The sequence below is a fragment of the Scyliorhinus canicula genome, chromosome 10, assembly GCF_902713615.1.
Source record: "Scyliorhinus canicula chromosome 10, sScyCan1.1, whole genome shotgun sequence".
In the NCBI taxonomy this organism is placed as follows: Eukaryota; Metazoa; Chordata; class Chondrichthyes; order Carcharhiniformes; family Scyliorhinidae; genus Scyliorhinus; species Scyliorhinus canicula.
The window spans coordinates 31,813,958-31,836,573 of record NC_052155.1 but is presented as its reverse complement, the minus strand read 5'-3'; the positions used below and the strand labels follow the sequence as shown (position 1 = coordinate 31,836,573).

Sequence of the window (22,616 nt, the reverse complement as noted above, 5' to 3'; positions counted from 1 at the left end):
GTGGGTAATGGACGGGGAAGGGGAAGCATGGTCCCACAGTCCAAAGATGTGCAGGTTAGGTGGACTGGCCATACTAAATTGCCCCTTAGTGTCCATTACCAATACGCTGGGATATGAGGATATGGCCAAGGATTGGGCTGAGGTAGCGTTCTCTTTCAGAGGGTCAGTGCAGACTCGATGGGCTGAATTGCCTCCTTCTGCACTGCAGGGATTCGATGGATCTGGAGAAGTGTAAAGTGATATATTTTGGTATGAAGAGTGAGGAGAGAAGAAGCAATGTAAAATAAAAGATACAATTCTAAACGGTGTGAATGGGGTATAATTGCAGAAATTGTTAAAGGTGCTAAGGCAGGTTGGGAAAGCTATAATATGGCATACAGGATCTTTTATCTAGAGAGGCATAGGGCTGGATTTCCGTACCTCTGTTCATGTTAGAATGGAGCTGGAAGGGCTTTAAAAATGGTGGGTAGGGTCCGATACTATGACTTGCATCCATATTTCACTCTTCTAGTGATTTTTGCCCACATGGGATTATGGGGTATGTGGCGATCCTGCACACAGTACACCCACTAATCCAGCTCTGTAGCAGTGCCGGACATTTCAGAGATGCTGCTACTTCCCTGGTGTAGAGCAAATATGGTTCATGGCACCTTAAAAGGAGCCGTAAACCAGAGGAAAACCCCAGTCTTCAATTGGGAACCAAAACAAACGAGGCATTCAAAATTCCCTTTGGACAACATTGTTCTGATGTCAATCAAACATAGGCAGTCAAAGGAAACCTTCAATCCACTTCAAATCTCTTAATCTTGTCCAAATACATAAGCATATATTTGATAAATCTTCATAAGTGAGAGGTAATTATTGTCAATCATATCAAGCTAGCACTCTCCTTCAAAGTGTGTAAACATACCACTGCTGAGGTTTGACCATTAGCCATTCTTAGAACTCAACCCAGCATTCATGAGGAGACTATCGAGCTAAATGCTTATCTGGTCAGCTGTTCAAATTCTATCAATGAAGTTGCCAGGTGGCTCCATTATGAATATTTGGCTGAGTTCCAAGAATGTTTCAGGGACTTAAGCCGACAGGATTCTGCATCCACAGCTTGAAGGGAGGTGTGTGGTTTTGTGTGATTGGCAGATTCATTGCCTTGTCACAGTCTGATTTATTTGGAAAAGATTTAGAGATGTGAAGTGGATTTCTTCAATGGATCTTTCACTTTTTGTGTTTGATTGACACGTGGGACAATGTTTTCCAAAGAAAATGTTGATTGGCTGCTTTTGTCTACTAATGATCATTTCAAACACTTTCCCATGCTTTTATATGGCTCATTTGTTGTGTACCTGATGCACAATCAATGGACACGAAACGTAGATAAAGTCCGAACGATAGGCTTTAATACACAAGAAGTGGACCCGGCAGCAGACATACAGAAGAATGGCTGACTGCCGGGGAACACGGGTTCTTATACCCCGCCTCATAGGCGGAGCTACCTACCTCTCAGCCAATCGGCTGAGAGACAGATAACATACCTGGGCCAATGGGCAGCGAGTCCTTTGCACAAATGGCAGCTCACACTCCCAGGTACCGTAATACCCCTAGTCATACTACCACAGTACCTAGTAAGGGGTGAGGGTTAGAGGATCTGAAGTCATGAATACATCTGACCTGATTACCCTGTAAATGTAAGTGGGCCTTTTAAACTGCTGACCCCACCATCTGCCCTCTCAGCAGTGAGACCTCAGGCCTACCTTCAGAGGCAGTTGATGTGTCTCCAGCCTATTCCCACCTCCCCTACTCGAAAATAGGCGCCTCCAGGATGAAGAGCGGATTGTGGCATCAGAAAATTCCGAATAACCGATACCTTACTCCTTGACAAAATTCCATTCCAGGGAGGACAAAAGGAAGGATATTATGATGAACATTTCTAACCCACTGGTTCAACCTCGACTGGAGTATTGTGTCCAAGTCTGGGCATTGCACATTCAGAAGGTTGTGAAGGCATTCGAGAGGGTGCAGAAAAGGTTTACGAGATTAGTTGCAGGGATGAGGGACTTCGGATATACAAACACTTTGGGGAAGTTGAAGCCATTCTCCGGAGAAAAGGGAAATATTGAGAGGATATCTGAGAGAGGCGTTAAAACTAATGAATGATTTGGACGGAATTGATAGTGAGAAACAGCTCCAAGTGGTAGGATGGTCAAGAACCAGAGAACAGCACTTAAAGCTGAATGGCAAACAAAGGTAACACGAGAAAAAAAAATTATTTCACGCAATGAATGGTTAAGATCTGGAATGCACTACCTGAAAATATGATGGTAAGAGATTCAATCATCACTTTCTAAAGGGAACCCAGATAGCAGGGTCCTATCTATATCATTGAACCTCAATTTCCATGTTAAAAACGGTCCATAACTTTAGACAGACTGGTGTTTAGACAGACGGCAACAGACCCCTTTCAAAATATGGCGAGATGCATCACTGGTGTTAGAGGTTGTAAGGCCAGTGAGCCCATTTCGAGGCCAAGAATGCAAGAGAATGCTGTGTGGGCAACACCATGTTAAATGTACCAACTGTGATAAAACTGTGAGCCTTTCTATAAAAATCCAATCAGTGCAAGGTGTTATCAATGCATTGGGTGAACTGACTAAAACTCGAATAATAAAAGAAAATATTTACAATACCTGTTGATCCAGTTGAAAAGACGTTTTTGGAAACAGTAACTTTATCTTCAGAATTCCTTGCCCAGCCAACCATTCCTCTCCATCCTTTCATTGGGAAGTTGATGTCTGTCGCTCCGTTGGCTGGGCGTTTATAAATACATATCACTGAAAAAGAAACAATATCAAGATTTTCATGGGATCGAACCATGGCGGAATGTTAGTGAAACATGGTAAGTATGTTGTCAGGAGTACTGTTAAACCCTGATCATTCACTATCAGATTGGTAAACTGAGCAAGACCAAGATCACACTCTTGCATCGGACACACTCTTACCCCTGTCCCTATGAACTTATATATATCATTCTTCTCCACTCCTCTCTTAATTTTCACTGTGTTGAAATCATGGAACATATTTTACTGAAAGAATGGAGGTCCCACTGCTATGACTGAAAATGGGTTCTAAGACCTAATCGTGGTCAATTATCCGAAACCGCCACCCATTGAGGATGCTGGCTCATGTCTCAGAGATGCTGTTCCAGCCAGAGTGCCAGTTGCTTAGCAACTTCAGCAATGCAACCAACAGAAATAGCTGCTGCTCAGGCTGCTGGGAGAAGGGCAGTGCGCCTCCATGTTGAGGCATCCTCACAGGGCTGGTAAGAATTTTTTTTGATGTGCAAGGACCAGGCAGACAGGCCTCGATGCTTGTATGGGTGAACCCTCTGGTAGAGACATCAGAGATGTGTGGGGGGGGTATTGCCACCGGTGATGGTGAAGGCGGAGGCGGGCAGAGATCTTCTATTAACCATGGAGAAGTCAGAAAGGAAATCAGCGAATACTCCCACTTCTGATCTTATGGTGGACAGAAGGTCATTGATGAAGGCCCACCATTGATGAAGCTGCTGAACATGGTTGGGCGTCGGATGCTCTTCTGAGCAAAATCTGTCCCTTGAGTTCAACTCTTTTATTCATGTTTTGTTCATGGGGCAAGGCTGAGGTCAGGAGTTGAGTGATCCTGGCTGAACGCAAACTGAGCACCAATGAGCAGGTTATTGCTGACTAAATGTTGCCTGTTAGCATTATCAATAACCCCTTCCATCACGTTGCTAATAATTGAGATTGTTCTGATGGGATGGTAATCAGTTGGATTGATCTGACCTATTTTGTGAACAGGAGATACCTGGGAAATTTTCCAGATTGCCAGGTGGGCGCCAGTGTTGTAGCTATACTGGAGCAGCTTGGCTAAGTGCATAGATAGTTCTGGAGCACAAGTCTTTAATATTATGCCCGAACATTGACAGGGGCTATTACCTTTGGAGTATTCAATACCTTTAGCTGTTCTTGATATCACGTGGAGTGAAGTGAACTGGCTGAAGACTGGAGTCTGTGATGCTGGCGACCTCCGGAAGAAACCAAGATGGCTCATTCATTTGGCATACCTAGTTTAGGATGGTTATAAATGCTTCAGCCTTGTATTTTGCATTGATGTGCTGGGCTCCATTACCATTGATGATGGGGATATCTTTGGAGCCTCCTCCTGTTGAACAATTGTTCACCACCATTCATGCCTGGACGAGACAGGTCTGCAGGTCTTAAAATTGACCCTTTGGTTGTGGGATCACTTGAGTTTTGTTCAGTACATGCTGCTTCTGCTATTTGACATGCACGTAGTCCTGTTGTAGCTTCATCGCGTTGACGCTCTTTTTTAGGTATTCCTGGTTATGGTTCAGGCAAGACCTCCTGCACTCTTCATTTAACCAGGGTTGGTCTCACTGCTTGATGGTAATGGTAGAGTGGGGGTTATTCTGGGCCATGAGGTTGTGGATTGAGGTTGTATACAACTCTGCTATTGCTGATGGCCCACAGCATCTCATGAGTGCCCAGTTTGAGTTGCTAGGTCTGTTTGAAATCAATCCCATTTAGCGCGGTGCAAGTGCAACACAATAGGAGGATATCTTCATTGTCAATATGGGACTTTGTCTTTACAGGACTGTGCGGTGGTCACTCCTACTGATACAATCATAGACAGATGCATGTGCGGCTGCTAAATTGCTGAGGACAAGGTCAGCTAGGTTCCACTTGTTGGTTCCTGCACTACATGCTACAGACCCAGTCTAGCATCTATGTCCTTTAGGACACAGTCAGCTTGCTCAGTAGTAGTACTACTGAGCCACTTTTAGTGATGGACATTGGAGTCCCCCACCCAGAGTACATTCTGTTCCCTTGCCAGGCTTAACGCTTCTTCCAATTGGTGGAAGAATCAGTTGGATTCTTCTGTACTGCTTCCAATGTGGAGCAGTACAGATCCATCCAAGGAATTTGTGGATGGATTAAATGGATATTTTGTGTCTGTCTTCATCATAGAGCTTACAAATAACATCCCAGAAATAAGGGTGAATCAGGAGGTGACAGGGAGGGAGGAACTTAAACTAATCACAATCACTGGGGAAACTGTGCTGAGAAAATTATTTGAACTAAGATCTGACAAGCTCGAAGCTCCTGATCATACATGGCCTTAAAGGTGGCTGACTGAGATAGTTGAGGCATTAGATTTACTTTTCCAAAATTGCCTAGATTCTGGAAAGGTCCCATCAGTTTAGAAATTAATGAATTTGACGCCTCTATACAAGAAGGAGGGAGACAGAAAGCAGGAAACTACAGGCCAGTTCACTTAATACCTGTCACGGAAAAAAAGCTGAAATCTATTAATCAGGAGGTACCATTGAATCATAGAATCATAGAATTTACAGTGCAGAAGAAGGCCATTTGGCCTACCAAGTCTGCACCGGCCCTTGGAAAGAGCACCCTACCTAAGCCCACACCTCCACTCTATACGTACACCTCACCGTATCCACTTAACCCATCTAACCTTTTGGGACACTATCAGCAATTTAGAATGGCCAATCGACCTTACCTGCACATCTTTGGACTGGGGGAGGAAACCGGAACACACGGAGGAAACCCACGCAGACATGGGGAGAACGTGCAGACTCCACACAGACAGTGACCCAAGCCGGGAATCGAACCTGGGACCCTGGAACTATGAAGCAACTGTGCTAACCACTGTGACACATTATAGCAGGGCACCGGGAAAATCCTATTGGAAACAGCCAGAGTTAACATTGGGCGAAATTCTCCCCCCCCCACGACGGGTGGGAGAATAGCGGGAGGGCCTTCCCGACTTTTTTGACGCCCTCCCGCTATTCTCCCCCCCCCCCCGCCGAAATCCCGACAAGAATCGCTGCCGCCGTTTTTTTACGGCCGGCAGCGATTCTCAGCTGTTAGAAGGGCCGAAGTCCCAGCCCTTTACGACCTTTTTACGAACGGCAAACACACCTGGTCCTGCCGTTCGTAAAAACGTCGTGACAAACTCGCAAAAAATAACCATGGCACCGATCGGCACAGCAGTACCACGGCCGTGCCAAGGGTGCCATGGGCCCGCGATCGGTGGGCACCGATCGCGGGCAGCGGGCCCGATGCCCGCGCACTATTTGTCCTTCCGCCGCCCCGCAGTATCAATACGCGGGGCGGCTGAGGGGCAACCCGGCCCGCGCATGCGCGGGTTTAGCCCAAAAACGCGATGACGTCACCCGCGCATGCGCGGGTGGAGTCTTCCCACCTGCGCATGCGCGGCTGACGTCATATGACGCGTCAGCCGGCGCTAACTCCGGCAAGCGGGCTTAACGATTTTCGTTAAGCCCGACTTGTCGGAGCCTCCGACGTCGGGCTGCTAGCCCCGACGGGGGACCAGAATCGGTCCCCCGTCGGGAAGGGGCGCGCTGCCGTAAAACCCGCCCGGGTTTTACGGCAGTTTTACGATTTCTCCCGTTTTGGGAGAATTTCGCCCATTGTTCTTTTTGAAAGGAAAATCATGCTGTACTCATTTATTGGAGATCTTTGAGGAAGTAACTGGTAACAGAGTTAAAGGGGAACCTGTGGAACTGTTGTGAAAAGAGGTTCAGAAGGCATTTGACAAGGTTCCACATGAAAGGTTATGACACAAAATAAGAGTACATGGTGTAGGGGTTAACATATTAGCTAACAGGAAAGAGAGAGTAGGCACAACTGGTAATTTTCTGGGCGGCAAGAGATGACGAGTGGAGTGCCACAGCGATTCAGTGCTGGGGCTTCAACGATTTACAATTTATATCAACGACTTGAGTGAAGGGACCAAGCGGATGATCGCTAAACTTACTGATGACAAAGATAGGTAGGCAAGTAAGTTGTGAAGAGGAGGTAAGGGGCCTACAAAGGGATATAGCTAGGTTAAGTGAGTGGCAGATGGGGTATAATGTGAAAATGTGTCCAATTTGTTCACTTGGCAAGAAAGAAGAAAGGCAGCATATTGTTTAAATGGAGAGATTGCAGAACTCTTGAGTTACAGAGGGTTTGGGCTGCCCTGCAACAGGAAACACCAAACAAAAATGATTGGGAAGGCAAATTGAATGTTGTCGGTTATTGAAAGGGAAATGGAATATAAGAGTTTTACTTCAATTATATAGGGCTTGGTGAGACCACATCTGGAGTACTGTACACAGTTTGGTCTCCTGATTTTAGAAAGAATATAATTGCATTCGAAGCAGTTCAGAGAAGGTTCACTCGACTGATATTTGGGATGGGAGGGGTGAAAAGTTTGCACAGGCTGGGCTTCCATCCTTTGGAGTTCAGAAGAATGAGGGGTGATCTTACTGAAACATGTAAGATCCTGATGGCACTTCACAGGGTGGATGCTGAAAGGATTTTTCCGCTTATGAGAGCGACTAGGAGACACAGTTTAAAAATGAGGGGTCTTAAGACAGAGATGAGGCGTAATGTTGTCTCTCAAATGATCTTGGGCGCAATTCTCTGAAAATGTGGCTATACAGGGTCGGAGAATCGCTGGGGGGGACGGCGTGAATCCTGCCTCCGCCGGCTGCTACATTCTCCGGCGCTGGAGATTTGGCGGGGGCGGGAATCACGCTGCGCCAGTTGGCGGCCGCTAGCAGCGGCCCTCCCGGCGATTCTCCAGCCCGCGATGGGCCGCGTGGCCGCACGTTTTTTGCCGGTCCCGCCGGCGTAAATTAGAGTAGGTCCTGACCGGCGGGACCTGGCCACGTGGGCGGCCTCTGGGGTTCTTGGGGGGGGGGGGGGGGGGGCGCGGGGGGATCTGACCCCGGGAGGTGTCTCCACGGAGGCCTGGCCCGCAATTGGGGCTCACCGATCCATGGGCGGGCCTGTGCCGTGGGAGCACTCTATTCTTCCGCACCGGCGGCTGTAGCGGTCCGCCATGACCGGTGCAGAGACGAAGCCCTCTGTGCATGCGCTGGGATGACACCAGCACACGCTGGCGTTCCATGCATGCGCCAAATCATGCTGGCCGGCAGAGGCCCTTCGGCGCCGGTTGGCGTGGTGCCAAGCCCCTTCCCCGCCGGCCGGTGTGGCGCAAACCACTCCGGTGGTGGCCTAGCCCCTGAAGGTGGGGAGGATTCCGCAACTTTGGGGCGGCCCGACGCCAGAGTAGTTTCCTCGGCGCAGGGACCCCCCGCCCCGCCGGGTAGGGGAGAATCCCGCCCATGGTGTTTGGTGCTATCCCCGACTTGGACGTACACAAACTGATAGTGGGGGAGACTGGAACTCGGTGCAGGACCCAAGGTTGGACAGGTCACGGCCGTGCTCACTGGCCCCATCAGGAGGGGGGGGGGGGGGGGGGCGAAGGCGGTGGCTTCTCGGCAGTCCATTAGGTATACTCGCGGATCGACTTTTTCGTGGTGGGGAAAGCTTTGCTGTCTGGGGTTAAGGGGTTGGAATACTCGGCAATTGCAGTATCAGATTATGCTCCGCATTGGGTGGGTATGGTACTGGAGAAGAGGGTAGCGCAGAGGCCGGGGTGGAAATTAGATGTGGGTCTTTTGGGTGACCATGGGTTCTGTGACAAAATTGAAAAGGTAATTGAGGAATATGTAGGTTTCAACTTTAGGGGTGAGGTGTTGAAGGCAGTTGTCTGGGGGGGGGACTCTAAAGGCGGTGGTGAGGGGTGAGGTGATCTCGTTTAAGACCAGGGTGGACAAAGAGGAGAGGTTGGAGCGGCAGAGGGTAATAGATGAGATGTTGGAGGTAGATAGGAGTTATGCAGAAGATGGTGACCCAGCGAAGTTGGAAGTGAGGAAGGAACAACAGGCGAGCTTTGACCGACTCTCTACCAGGAAGGCGGTGCGCCAACCGAGGCGAGCAAGGGGTGCTGTTTACGAGCATGGAGAGAAGTATGTTAGCACATCAGCTCCGGAGGGAGACAACATTAAGGGAAATTGTTCATGTGAAGGACAGAGCAGGGAAGTTGGTGGTGGCTCCAGATCTGATTGACAAGGTCTTTGAGGAATTTTATGAGACGTTGTACAGGTCAGAGCCACCTGGGGGAGACCGGGAGATGCAAGAATTTCTAGATGGGTTGGAGTACCTGAGGTTAGGGGAGGGGGGCAGGGCTACATTCGAAGGAGTGTTAGTGGAGCAGGAGATAAAAGGTGCGATTGGGAGGATGCAGTCGGGGAAGGTGGCAGGGCAAGATGGGTTTCCAGTGGAATATTATAAAAAATTCAAGGATAAGCTGGCACCCCTGATGGTGGGGATGTTTGAAGAGGCGATAGAGAAGGGGGTGTTACCACAAACCTTGGGGCAGGCATCGATTTTCATGTTGCTAAAAAAAGATAAGGACCCGACGGAGTGTGGGTCGTATCGGCCCATATGACTTTTAAACGTGGACACAGAAGTATTGGCAATGGTACTGGCGGGTAGGCTGGAGGAGTGCCTCCCGAAGGTGATAGGTGAAGATCAGACAGGGTTCGCGAGAGGGAGGCAGCTCTTTTCAAACATTAGATGGTTATTGAACATGGTTATGGCACCGGCGGAGGGGAAGGAAACAGTGGTGGTTGTGGCATTGGATGCCAAGAAAGCGTTTGACCAGGTAGAATGGGGGTATTTGATGGCAGTTCTGGAGCAGTTTGGGATTGGACCAGGATTTGTGAACTGGGTAAATCTACTATATAAGCAGCCGAGGGCAAGTGCCTGCACAAACAACATCAGCTCGAGATACTTTTCTCTCCATCGTGGGACTAGGCAGGGATGTCCTATGTCGCCCCTGCTCTTTGCACTCGCGATTGAGCCATTGGCCGTCGCATTAGGAAGGTCGGGGGTATGGAAACGGATAGAGCGGGGAGCGGGGGATAGAGCATAGTGTGTCCTTATATGCCGATGACTTGCTGTTATACGTGTCGGAACCAAGTGTGTTGATTGGGAGAATACTGGATGTGGACTACCTTCTCCTGCAGAAACACAAAAGGGAAGATAAAAGGTTGGACGCCGGATGGTTCAGAAGTTGAAGATAACTGTGGCCATGAGTTGGCACTGCACTTAAGTAGGAAGGGGTCCTGATGAGGAGTGCCAGAGGGGTTTGAGGATAGTGCCAGGAGGTCAGGTGCTGGGAACCTGTGAGCTGGCAGCTTGTAGGTTCCAGATGGCATTCCAAGGTGACAGGAGGGTGGAATGCCAAGAGGAGATAGGAAACACTTACCCTTGCTGATTATAGTTGTCATTAATCTTCTACTGACAATGCACTCTTGACCTCTTGGTCAGGCTGCTGGCACTGACCAATGCTGCCTCCATCTCCCAGGCAGAAATCATGACCTTTCTGGAGGGTCTCCTGCCAGCCTAAGAGTAGATAATTGCCCTTCTCTCCTCCACAGCATCCAACCTTCTTGTGAGGGCCCACCCGGTGAATTGTGGAACTGGCTTCCAGACTGTCATCCTTCTGGTTTGACTTTGAGCAGCTGCCGTGGAGCTGGTAAAATGCAGTGCCCCTTGATTGAAGTTCTCAGATGACCCCCAGGGTGGGCACCTCCGGCACGGTGTTTTTCATGTGGAGGTAAAAAAAATTCAAAGTGTCTGAAGATTGCGATCTGGATCGTGCCGCTGGGGCCAGTGGGAATGGCACCAATTTTATCGCTGAAAATTACACTTTGCCATTTCTTGTGAAAAATCTGCCCTTCATCTAAAACATTAATGCAGATTATAAATAGCTGAGGCCCCAGTCCTAATCGTAGCAGCATTCCCATAGACACGGCCTGCCCCTACTCTTTGCTTACTGGCTGCACACTGCAGAGGTGGCGAGCCAATTAGTGCAATTAAAACTCCATTTAGGGGCCATTTTGTGCCAATGTCAAAAGTTTTATCATTGTGGTCTTTCACCATATGTCCAGGTTGCCAGCTCCATCACGGTGGCTTCCTGATGACCCAGTGGCACTTGAACCCTGAGGCTCCATGCCCCAAAGACAGGTCTGCGGAGATAAAAAATGCTGCAGATCTCACGTCAAACCCAATGTTCCTACTTGCTTCAGTTTAACTGGGCACTTCTATGAACGCAACATAAGAATCCACCATGTTGAGGCAATTGCATGCCCAAATGTCTGCCTTGGCTACATCCACTTCCCTTGGTGGAGTTCTCAGCCTGACATCAGAGTGGGCTGTCTGCTTGGGCCTGCAGTACCTCGGAAGGCCACCTGCTCTCCTTGATATGTCTGCAGACAACATGGGCTCAGCGTGGGGATCCCGATCTGCTCCAGAAAATCTGGCCCAAAATATCAGTTCCACACTGAACGCAAATCCTTTAGGTAACCCAGGTTTCCTGTCTGTGCGTGACTAATTCCTGTTGCATAACAGTGAGAAATTTCACTGTGAATTAGTTCGCTAATTTTCAATTTTTTTTCAATTGACTATCAATTCCGTTACACATGCTTTTAATAAATATACAAACGCTATACTGAGATAGAAGACGGAACCCAGGGATAATTGAACCGTGTCCCGTCATCTTCAGGGTAGTGAAGAACAAGACGTCTGAGGAAAAGATTATGTACTTAAACTTTGAAACGAGCTACTGGATTAGGATGAGTGGACAAATCACATGCTTCATGTTGACTCCCTACACACTGAATAGTACGTGTTCTATTTGACATTTAATTCAGGGATCAGTGACATTTCTGAAGGAGACATCAAACGTGTGTCAGCCTGCAATGACAGGAACAAATCAGACAAAAAAATAAATAATTTCTTTTGTGGCCTGGCAAGTCTGATTTTCTGCAAATAATTCAAAGAGACAAAGTAATAGTACACAGGGGGGGTGAGGAATTTCCCACTCCTGACAATTATTATGTTTGACATTAATAAAGAGAGACAGAAATCAATAAAAAAAATCCCCTCGAGCAAAAATGCTTTTCAGAACTCAATTACAGAAAGTGTGCATTTTGCGCACATTCTTATGGAAGCATTGCTAGGAAATGTGACCTTTTTGTCGGGGTTATATTCCCCAGATAGTCTCAATTTATTGTGGTGAACAATTTAAAATTACAGTACTTTGGAATACTTCATTTTCATAACAGAAACCAGCTGATATAAATATATTGAATTATTCAACACAATCCATTTACAGGTAATGAGCGTTGCATTATTGAATAAAAAAAAAGTTAAAAAGCATAAATCTCCATAAATAAGTATACAATTATAAAGCTGTTAAAATATGGAAATCTTTAACTGCAAGTACAGTGATATTTCCCATTGGGGGAAGGCACTTAGCATGGTCTCCCTAATGTTCCCAGCAGGGGTCTGGGGTCTAGGGGCTCTTCCTGTGGCCGGGTGTGAGTGTGCAGAGCAAGGTTTACCAACACAACCGGCTTGCTGAATGACACTCAGAGAGAAGGCGGGGCACGTAAGGGGCCCTTGCGGGATTTGAGGGTCCCAGGGTAGAAGCCCAAACAATTGTCGGTTTCTCCTTCTCCAATTCCTCAGATATTAAAATGGATGGTGGTGTCGGTCCTGAAGAGGATGCCCTTGCGATGCTGGTGACACCCCAGGCAGCCAGATTCCGGAGAAGGCAGCAGCATTGACACATGCTGGAGGCGGCCACCACACATCCTGCAGACCCAGCCACTCATCAGGATGGGGAGAAACCCAGAGGGGGAGCCTAGCGATGGTCCAAGGTGTACAGCTGTTGTTGGTTTTTCAAGGAGATGATGGACAGCATGTGCCGCAGGAGACGCCTGAAGGACAGATTGGGGTTATACTCAGGCCATGTCTGCCCTCCTTAGCGGACACAAAAATCTACTGGCACTTACCAAAAAAAGAGCAGGGGAGTGGAGTACTTCCGAAGTCCTGGTGAATATTAGTTCCTCAGTCAACACAAAAAAAAGATGCTCATTCATTTTGTTGCTGCTTGTGGGACCTTACCATATACAAATTGGTTTACAAGTTGCTCTACATCAATGATCTTCCTTCCATCATAAGGTCAGAAGTGTAGGTTTCACTGATTATTGCACCATGTTCAGCATCATTCGCGACTCCTCAGACACTGAAGTAGTCCATGTCCAAATGCAACAAGATTTGGATGATATCCAGGCTTTGATGACAAGTGGCAAATAACATACGCACCACACTAGTGCCAGGCAATGACCATCTCCAACAAGAAGGGATGTAACCATTAATCCATGATATTTAAGAACATTACTGTCACTGGAATCCCTGACTACAACACCTTAGGGGTTACCATTGACCTGAAACTTTAGCTGGACTAGCCATATGAATACGTGGCTAAACGAGCAGATCAGGCATTAGGAATCCTGCGGTGAGTAACTCACTTCCCCTAAGCCTGTCCACAATCTACAAGGCGCAAATCAGGAGTGTAATTGGACAGTCCCAACTTGCCTGGATGAGTGCACCTCCAACAACACTCAAGAAGCTCAACATCAACCAGGACAAAGTAGCCCGCTTGATTGTCATCCTATCCACAAACATTTACTCCCTCCATCACCGATGCATGGTAGCAGTAACTCACCAAGGCTCCTTTGTCAGAACCTATGACCATCCACAAGGTGCACTGCAGTAACTCACCAAGGCTCCTTTGTCAGAACCTACGACCACTATCATCTAGAAGGACAAGAGCAGCAGATACCTGGGAACCCCACCGTCTGGACGTTCCCCTCCAAGTCACTCACCACCCCGACTTAGAAATATATCACCATTGTTCCTTCACTGGCAGTGGGTCAAAACCCTGGAACTCACTCCCTAACAGCACTGTGGGTGTATATACATCTCAGGGACAGCAGCTGTTCAAGAAGGAAACTCAGCACCAACATCTCAAGGACAATTAGGGTTGGGTACAAAATGATGGCCCAGGCAGCAAAGCTCACATTCCTTAAGTGAATAACAGAAAGAGTGCAGTGACTACACCACAAAATCACTTAATTGGCTGCCATGGTTTTCAGGATGTCCTGAGGTTGTGAACAGTGCTATAAAAATGCATTTTCCTTTTCCCTATGTATTTTTTAATACACTTTTTATCGAAATACTGAAATTTCCAAAAAATGCAGAGTCCTAAAAATCTATGTAGATTTAATTGATGAATTTTTGCTGAGGATGAATGACTGCTAGCCTCACTCAAAGAGCACAGGACATGAACGTGAATAAAAGTAATGTGACACTCATCAATTCTGCATCAGGCCCAGACGCTCTCGTGTTGGCAATCTGGCTTGGCCTTTACTGTCAGATATCCCCACCACAGTAAGAGACAGTGATGCCTGGGATCAGTGACATGATGTGGAAAGTTATTACCAATTTGATGCAACATATCGCAAAGACATTTTTAGAAATGAAAGATATCGCGGCACACCTAGATTTTCTGTGACGAGGTAGGAATCTCTGAAGTCACTCAGTCGAAAGCCAATAGCGTCAATAAAATTCTCAACGGTTTGCATCACTTCCTTTGCATTTGGCCCAGTCTGCAAGATAAAATGAAACATTATCTGAATATAGCAGTAACAGACTCAAAGCATAATATTTAAAGAGGCAACACATTTTAAAAAGCTGCTCATTTAATTGACAACTCATGCCCATTTGGAGGCACAGAATGAAAGCTCTCATCTCCAGTTGCCTTATCTATAGCAATGATTACTCAAGCAATGCTATGACCCTTTTCCCTCCTCTGCCATTATTTTTCCTCCCTGCTGTGTCGGTCTGCTTCCATCATATTGCTTGAGGTTTTCCTTTCGCTCGCTCAAGATGTCAAATCAAGTTTCTTGTGGAAGACGCCACTTCCAGTCCTATTCTGTTCTTAACACAAGTCCACTTTAGAAAAGCAGAAAATGTGTCTGATTTTTCTTCTTTCTGGGACAACTTGTGGCATTCCTTCAACTGCCCTGTTGAACATCAGCTAATTCAGTAGAAACAAGGCAGGGACCATTTCGGACAAAATGGAACATCATTCCAAGTGGTGCATGACTTTGGGCGAGTAGCAGAGGTGGGCATGCTGTCACAATGTTGCTTTTTCACTTTTTCCTCCTTCCGCCCCATAATTCGCAACCATGCTTTCCATCATCTGAGCCTCGCACTCTGGATTTCTGTGCACTCTTACACTTTTGTTCCTTAAAACCAATAGGGTGACATATTCTTTGCCACCAGCCAGAATCAGATTTGAGGCTCAACCAGTAGCTTTGTAAGTTCTCCTCATCTCATAATACTTTCTCTTGGCCTTCACCTGCCCAGCTCTCCTCGCACATTTCACTGCCCACTCCCACCCCTCTTGAAAATGCTGACTCATCCTGGAGTAAAATTCCAAGGCATCAGTTCTTCAGTGCCTTACCAAAATAGTCATCCTTCAAGGTTGAGCTTAGGCAATGAATGTTGATTTTGTTGATTCAACTGCAGGGGCACCACAGCTGATTCGTAACCATTTTCTCACACAGACACTTTCTGGCAGGAATAGTAAGCAAGCCAGAGACAAAATCAATATTTCTCTACCTATCCCAGGGAGGCTTATAGCAAAAGTATTCTGCATAGATATACAAGACCAACAAAAATCAAACTGAACTTGAGTGCTATGTCACTCAGGGTTTGGTCACTTACGGAAATAGTGTAGGTTCAAAAGTAAGATACATATCCAAGAAGCATCAGGAGAAAATTAGCAGTTTAAAGGATTGATATCAGTGAGATGAGAAAGCAGAAATAATTTGGATGTATTTAAAAACTAAATTATACAGTAAGTGCCACCCACATCTTGTGAACAAACAAAATAACTCAACATTAATCTGAAGGGTTATGTGTCATTTTGCATTCCTGGGAAAATGGCCACCGTGGTCTTTAATTTTTGTTCTCACTTTTGTTAGTGGTTTCTTTAGATGAAGCTGTCTCAGTTAGTTGCTACCCTTACTTGATTAGTTACCAGGCAACACACTGAATGGTGATGACAGAACATATACAGTAGAAAATCTCATTACTACCGTTCTCACTTTAAATCGCCTCATCCATGATTGTAACCATAGCAGCAGAATCCTTGGCTAGGTATATTCAGATACTTGACAACTGTTAGCATTTTTCTTCCATTTGCACTTGTTACCCAATAAAGTTCAATGGTAGAAGCCCCCGCACTTTAACCACCTAGTTCCCACAAAAACAGATTAAAGCATTGTTTGTTGACGCTAGGCTCGGTACTTTACACTTGAGAGTCCACTGCTTCTAAAAACGCAAGTGGCGTCAATTGAACCTGAATTTAAATTCAAATCATGTTTTAAAGAGTAGGCATTATCTTCAGCATTTCTTTAAAATACCTCGCCTGTAATTTTTACTTTGTTGTCTAGGCCCTAGAGTGCCTCAAAATCCATATGCAGGTGCAGCTGAGTGGAAATGTCTTCTCCGTTCCAGCGAAGTAACTAAAGTCAATTTAGGGCTATCTATTTGACATATTCTGAGTAGACAGACATGGCAATTTGGTTGCACTTTGAAAGCCTGATGAGATGACAAAAGGCGATGGGATTCTGCACAATTGCTTAGTAAAGCAGTGGGTGAGATTCGCCAAGTAGTGAAATACTCCAGCTGATCAACACCCTTTATATAGGAGAACTAATCATAAAAATTGGCAAGGATTAATTTTATCATGGGTCACAACCCCTTTTGGGAGGGTATCCGTGTCCTCAATTTTGTCGCAACAATTAACCGGGGGGAAGGATTTCTTCCGTCATCCAGATTACAGCATGGATAGCAGTTGAGAACCACAGGAATTGCAGTGGGCAAACTAGTTCCACTGGTCCCGCTTGCTTGTAACATCAGGGACATGTGGGACAGCTGGAAAATCATGGCTGCTCCTCAGGTTAGTGGGGGTCCGCTCTTTTCAGATTCTACCTAATATTCCTCCCAAACAACAAACTGGTTACAACACAGAGGAGGTCATTCAGCCCTTCATGTCCATGCTGACACTGGGCAAGAGCAACTCACCTAGTCCCACACATGCCATCACCCCCTACTTTCACAGGAGCATACTTTAAAAAACATTTTTTGCAGACAATGATACAATTCCCTTTTGAAAGCTACAATTTAATCTGCCTCTACCAAACACTCAGGCAGTGAAATCAAGATCCTAAACATTCATTGCACTAAAGACTTTGTCCTTATTTTACCTTTAGTTTTTTTGCAATTCACCGTAAACCAGTTGTCATGATATGCACTCATGCACATAATGAGATACAGACAGGCAGTGACAGGCACCCAGTACAGGACACAACCAATCACCAGGCAGAACACTAGAGTGTGGTTTCCCACTATAAAACACACGAGGCATCAGCACTCCACCTCTTTCCACTGGTGACAACTGTAGTGACAGTCAGGGTGTATATATCAGTTAGCACCTTCTACACGTGGCTCAGAGCTAGTCTAGTCTAGTTAGTTATAATTAGCACACTTAGATTAGTAGAGTGTCAATCCACAGCAAGCTGTGTGCTCTGCTCAAGAAGTTCAATAAAACATATTGAACTAACGTCGAAGTTTGGTGTCTATTTTCCAGTACAACTGCATCCAGTTGCAGTCCATGTTACCCCAGGGTGAATGACATGACACCAGTATCCTCTGGTTCTTCACCGTTCCTCCAATTGAAACAGTTCCTTTCCTACTCTGACTGGACCGTATCATGATTCTGAAAATCTCTATCAAACCGCCACTTATCCTTCTCTTCTCCAAGGCGAACTGCCCCGGATTCTCCAGTCTATCCATGTAACTAACTGAAGCTACTCATTCCTTGAATCATAGTTGGATATCTTTCCTGCACGTTCTCCAATGCCTTCACAACTTTCCAAATATATTGAGCCTAGAAATGGACATAATATAAAGGCAAGGCCAACTGAGGTGTTTCCCTTCCATTGGGCAGAATCTTCTGTTGGAGGTCAGGCCCTGATCCCCATGGTGCATCAGTATTTCCTGCAAGTGAGATCAGAGGTCAGTTAACCGGTCACCTCTGGGAGCCCTGCCCAATTAGAAATTAAGGTTGGCTGTGCATGTGGGAGGGTCAAGCACAGTGCCCAAAGCGGTCGGCAACTGGCAGCTCATCTGAGAGAGGTGGACACTGCTGTTGTAGGTGAGGCACCAGGAGGGCACCTGAAGATGAAGGCAGTTTCTGAGGGCTTTGAAGATGCATGGAAGTAATTGTGGCTACATTGTCATCATTGTGGTGGGGATATACTTTCACACTATGACCTATGGCTACAGCTGTCCCTCTGTCTCCAGTATTGGGGATATTTAAAGGAGGCCTGGCTGCCCTCTCCCAGTCTGTCACCGGGAGCCCACCTCCAGTTACCTTTGGGTCTTTGGCCTCAGCAGTGGTTGGTGGGAAGGGAAGCATCCATCATTGGGAAGACCCCACAGACATCATCAATTTCCCCCCAAGCGGGGGCTTAATTGATCCTAACTACCAGGCAAGTAGCCAGTGCAGTTCAGTCTCTGCCCCCAGAAAACTCTCTGAGAGGTGGGAATGAGTTGGGGAATCATCGATGCAATAACCTTGGCCATTGTTCATCATCCCATCTCCAATCCAACCCATCTCTGTGGGACCAGGAAGATTCTGTCCTTTTTGGGGTCAGGTCCGAAGGAAGTTTGGTGCCTTTTTATCTACAGCATTCTGGTTATTTAAGCTCTGATTTGAATTCAAACAGACTGTAAAATTCACATCTGGCTTTTTTTTAACCCCTTCTTAATTTTATCAAGTATTTATATTTTGACGAAATTCAAAAGGGACAAAATTTACAGTATTGACCAGTGACTGCAAAATTCTAAATGTGTGGCGCGTTAAGTTTATGATTCTGAAGAAAGAAGGATGTAGACAAAAAGAAGGGGTGGAATAAATATAGGAAAGCAAGAACAATCTTGAATTTAACAGCATCTCATCACATCTCTCAGAACGTCCCAAAGTACTTCATATTCAACAATTTTTTCTTGAAGCGCAGTCAGCGTTAAGTAGACAAACAATAAATTATGAACATTAAAAAGCTCTCCGATGGTCAGGTATGTATGAGAAGCAATCTATTCTGCATTGCACACGTCATGCTTTCTTTCATCTCTCAAACAGTTTTCAAAACTCGGATAAGACAAAATATTGATTAGGCAAAGGTCAATCGGCACAGAATAATTTGTCAGATTTTTCTCTTAACCTCAACGATGTTTGTGTTACAATTAAGTCAGAAAAATCAATTTCTGCTTTTCAACATTAGATCCATCGCTGTAATGCATACAACCTAATTACACAATGGGTTCCACTGTCAGAACCAACAGCGGATTGACTCTCATTCAGCTCATTGAAAAACAGGTGATTGCTTTAATTTGGCACTTTTTGATTTGAAATTGCCCATTTTGTGCTCGAGTCTTACCAGCTGAGCTTCTTTCCATCTTGGTCGATTTTCTTCTGATAACAAATTGCTCACTATCTGAACAAAATTCTGCAACATAAATGGAGGAATGTAAGATTACTGATAGAAGAGCAGCTCTAAAAAAAAATACACATTTGCTTGAAACATTACTTTGTTCCACAAAGTGCTAATCATTAGTGCACCATCAGCATCCAGCCTTCAAATGTCAAGGCGGATGTGTGGTAAAAGTTTTTCTTCAAGCGTGCTTCAATTATGTCCCTGAAGCACTGCCTCACAAGTGCTGTACCTGAACAATCAATGTGGCATTTCTGTTCAACCTTGTGGGTTTGCCTGAGTGAAATAGCCAATTAAATGCTCACTAAATTCCAATTTGGGGCGGTTTTCTACTGTCCCGTGCCCATAGAACATAGAACAGTACAGCACAGAACAGGCCCTCAATGTTGTGCCGAGCCATGATCACCCTACTCAAACCCACGTATCCACCCTATACCCGTAACCCAACAACCCCCCCCCCCTTAACCTTACTTTTATTAGGACACCACGGGCAATTTAGCATGGCCAATCCACCTAACCCGCACATCTTTGGACTGTGGGAGGAAACCGGAGCACCCGGAGGAAACCCACGCACACAGGGGAAGGACGTGCAGACTCCACACAGACAGTGACCCAGCTGGGAATCGAACCTGGGACCCTGGAGCTGTGAAGCATTTATGCTAATCACCATGCTACCCTGCTGCCCATGAGGTACCAAGCCCAAACTCACACACTACTTAACTTTATTGGACAGCAATTTTATACACATTCACTACAACAGTAAATTAGATATCCTCAGTTCTTGGCACAAAAGTCTCCTTAGATTCCAAAACAGTTAAAGTGAGTCAAAAGTTGGGGATATGCTTGAACCTGCTGTACCTCAGCTCTGTAACTTCGCCAGAGGTGAGAGAGTAACTTTTCTCACAAATGTGCTTTGAAACACATTTATAATTCGATTAATGTAGGTACAGAGTTGAGTTATATATTCAATGGGCGGAATATGGGATTAACTATCACATTTCACAAACCTGAATATCTCCAGAGACAGGAGTGTAATAGGTTCTGCGGAAGATTTCTGTCACGTTCTTCAAAATGTCAATTAAGGCTAGGATGTCTCCACTGTAGCTGGTCCCTCCCTCGGACGTGTCTGCCAGCTTTCTTATGATCGTTGACACACCTTCCCCAGTTAATCCTCGCTGAGCTTTAGACAGGTGTTCTCTTGTCTGAAAGTTAAAGGAACATTCTGTGAATGTATAAGACTAGTGAAGATATGCAAAATCTTCAAAGTATAAATTGATTTCACGCACAACATATCCTTTTGCAATGTTCTTTATGGAATTAATAAAGTATGTTATGCAGCTAATATCCATGAAAATGTGGGAAGTATATAAAAGATCATGAACCTGAAATGTTAACTCTGTTTTTCTCTCCAATGATGCTCCCTGGTCTGCATTTATTTCAGATTTCCAGCAGTAGCCGCAGCAGGATTTTGCTTTGGTATTATATATCAATCTGATCACATGGGCAGTTAATGATGGAAGTAAAGGTATGGCCTCAGCTTGAGTATTTCATACTTGCGACGTTGTGCAGGGTTTTTCGGCCCTTCCCGCTGGCGGAATCCTCCGGACCCGACCCCCACTGACTTCCCGCGGCGTGTTCCCCGGTAGCAGGACAGGTAAGCCACTCAAAATACTGGAGACTAGTAAATCCCACCGGCGGGCAAGGGTGAGTTGCCTCTGCCCATTGGAAAACATGCCCCGCTGGGCCGGTGTGGGGAGGGGGGGCTGAAAAATCCTATCCATTCATCTTCATTTTGAAATAATTTAATCGGGTAATGCCGTATCACTCTATTTAATCTTTTCTCATTTCATGAAACACAAATACTGCCTTATCATGTTATTAAAATACAATGTATATGCGACATTATGAATTTAATCTATGCTGCTATGGGTTACACTTGCTTGATGAATAAATATATTAAGAACAAACACACAAATCAAATAACTCACAATTGAGCCTCCAAGCCTTGCATTGTTAGTTGGTTCTAATCTAACCAATCATTTCATTTGAAGGAGGACGATACTTGTGTTGTACTTAAAATCTTGCACTGCATATGCTTATATGAAGTACTTCAATTTTAATGGTCATCCAAAACATTGTATTCCTAATTATACAACTGCCATCTTGAATATACTCACAAAATGTCTTCAGCTTTCTACCTCTCTCCCTGCATGTTTTATTTTTCAGCAGAATAAACATGGAGTGTATCATCATCCCCTAATAACAGCACTTATTCAGGTGAGGTTTTATGTACTTAAATGCTCAAGTATTATTTTCCAACTCTCACCACTTGTAATGAACCAGATGGTTACCAAAACCGATGGAAATAAAAATACAATTTTGATTTTAAAAACTAATTGAAATATGTTTGCAGTAAGGTTATTGCATGGAGAAGCACTTATTATTCTGTTTAAACTCAGACCATTGGGTATAACTGCATTGTGGACTGCTATAACATTGCACATTAAACGGCTGTCATTTTTAACAATACCATGTTTATGGAATTGAAAATAAATTTCTGCACATTGAAGGAATTAAACACCGAGGGTGAGAAATTGGGCTCAGTAATTTCTCAATTTTTTGAGCACTGCAAGTCCACTAATAGCTGCAAAATGGCATCTGTGGCATGTGCATTGCTGAATTCAGCTGGAAATATGCAGTCCGGGCATACCATAACGTCAATTAGCATGCAACTCTGATTTGACGACAGAGCGGCCATTTTGGAGATGAATGTTCCAGTTGACGCTCTGTTCATTTCATATTGAACATGTATTCAGCAGCAGGAAGGATTCTGCCATCAGTAAAGGGACCGTCAACTCTATACATGTTGGCTGCTCATTTATTCCTATTGGCTATTGGTATATTTTTTCCATGGTTTCGGCGTTTAAAATGTTTACAAGGGCTGGTGTGATAGAAGTTGAAGAACCTTTTGCTGACTAGAATGCTCTTGCATAAAGCAAGCAGCACTACTGCGTCACAGCATCAAAGACCTGGGTTTGATTCCGATCTCGAGTGTATGTCTGTGTGGAGTTTGCACATTCTTCCTGTGTCTGTGTGGGTTTCCTCCGGGTGTCCCAGTTTACTCCCACAGTCCAAAGATGTGCAGGTTAGGTGGACTGTCTCTGCTAAATTGCCCCCAGGTAGAGTAACAGGGATTTGGTGG

General features: G+C 45.5%; 1 protein-coding gene across 10 annotated transcripts in view; it reads right to left on the bottom strand.

Annotated features, from left to right (window-relative positions):
* adgrb1a (adhesion G protein-coupled receptor B1a) overlaps positions 1-22,616 on the bottom strand; it is an 846,604-nt gene that overhangs the window by 380,309 nt on the left and 443,679 nt on the right. For all 10 annotated transcript variants that reach the window (XM_038808775.1, XM_038808774.1, XM_038808778.1 and 7 more), the window contains 4 exons: positions 20,422-20,616; positions 19,361-19,429; positions 14,347-14,455; positions 2,685-2,828 (listed from right to left, as the gene is read on the bottom strand). In XM_038808775.1, coding sequence (XP_038664703.1) covers positions 2,685-2,828; positions 14,347-14,455; positions 19,361-19,429; positions 20,422-20,616 — 517 coding nt within the window. The remainder of the gene's footprint in view (positions 1-2,684; positions 2,829-14,346; positions 14,456-19,360; positions 19,430-20,421; positions 20,617-22,616) is intronic.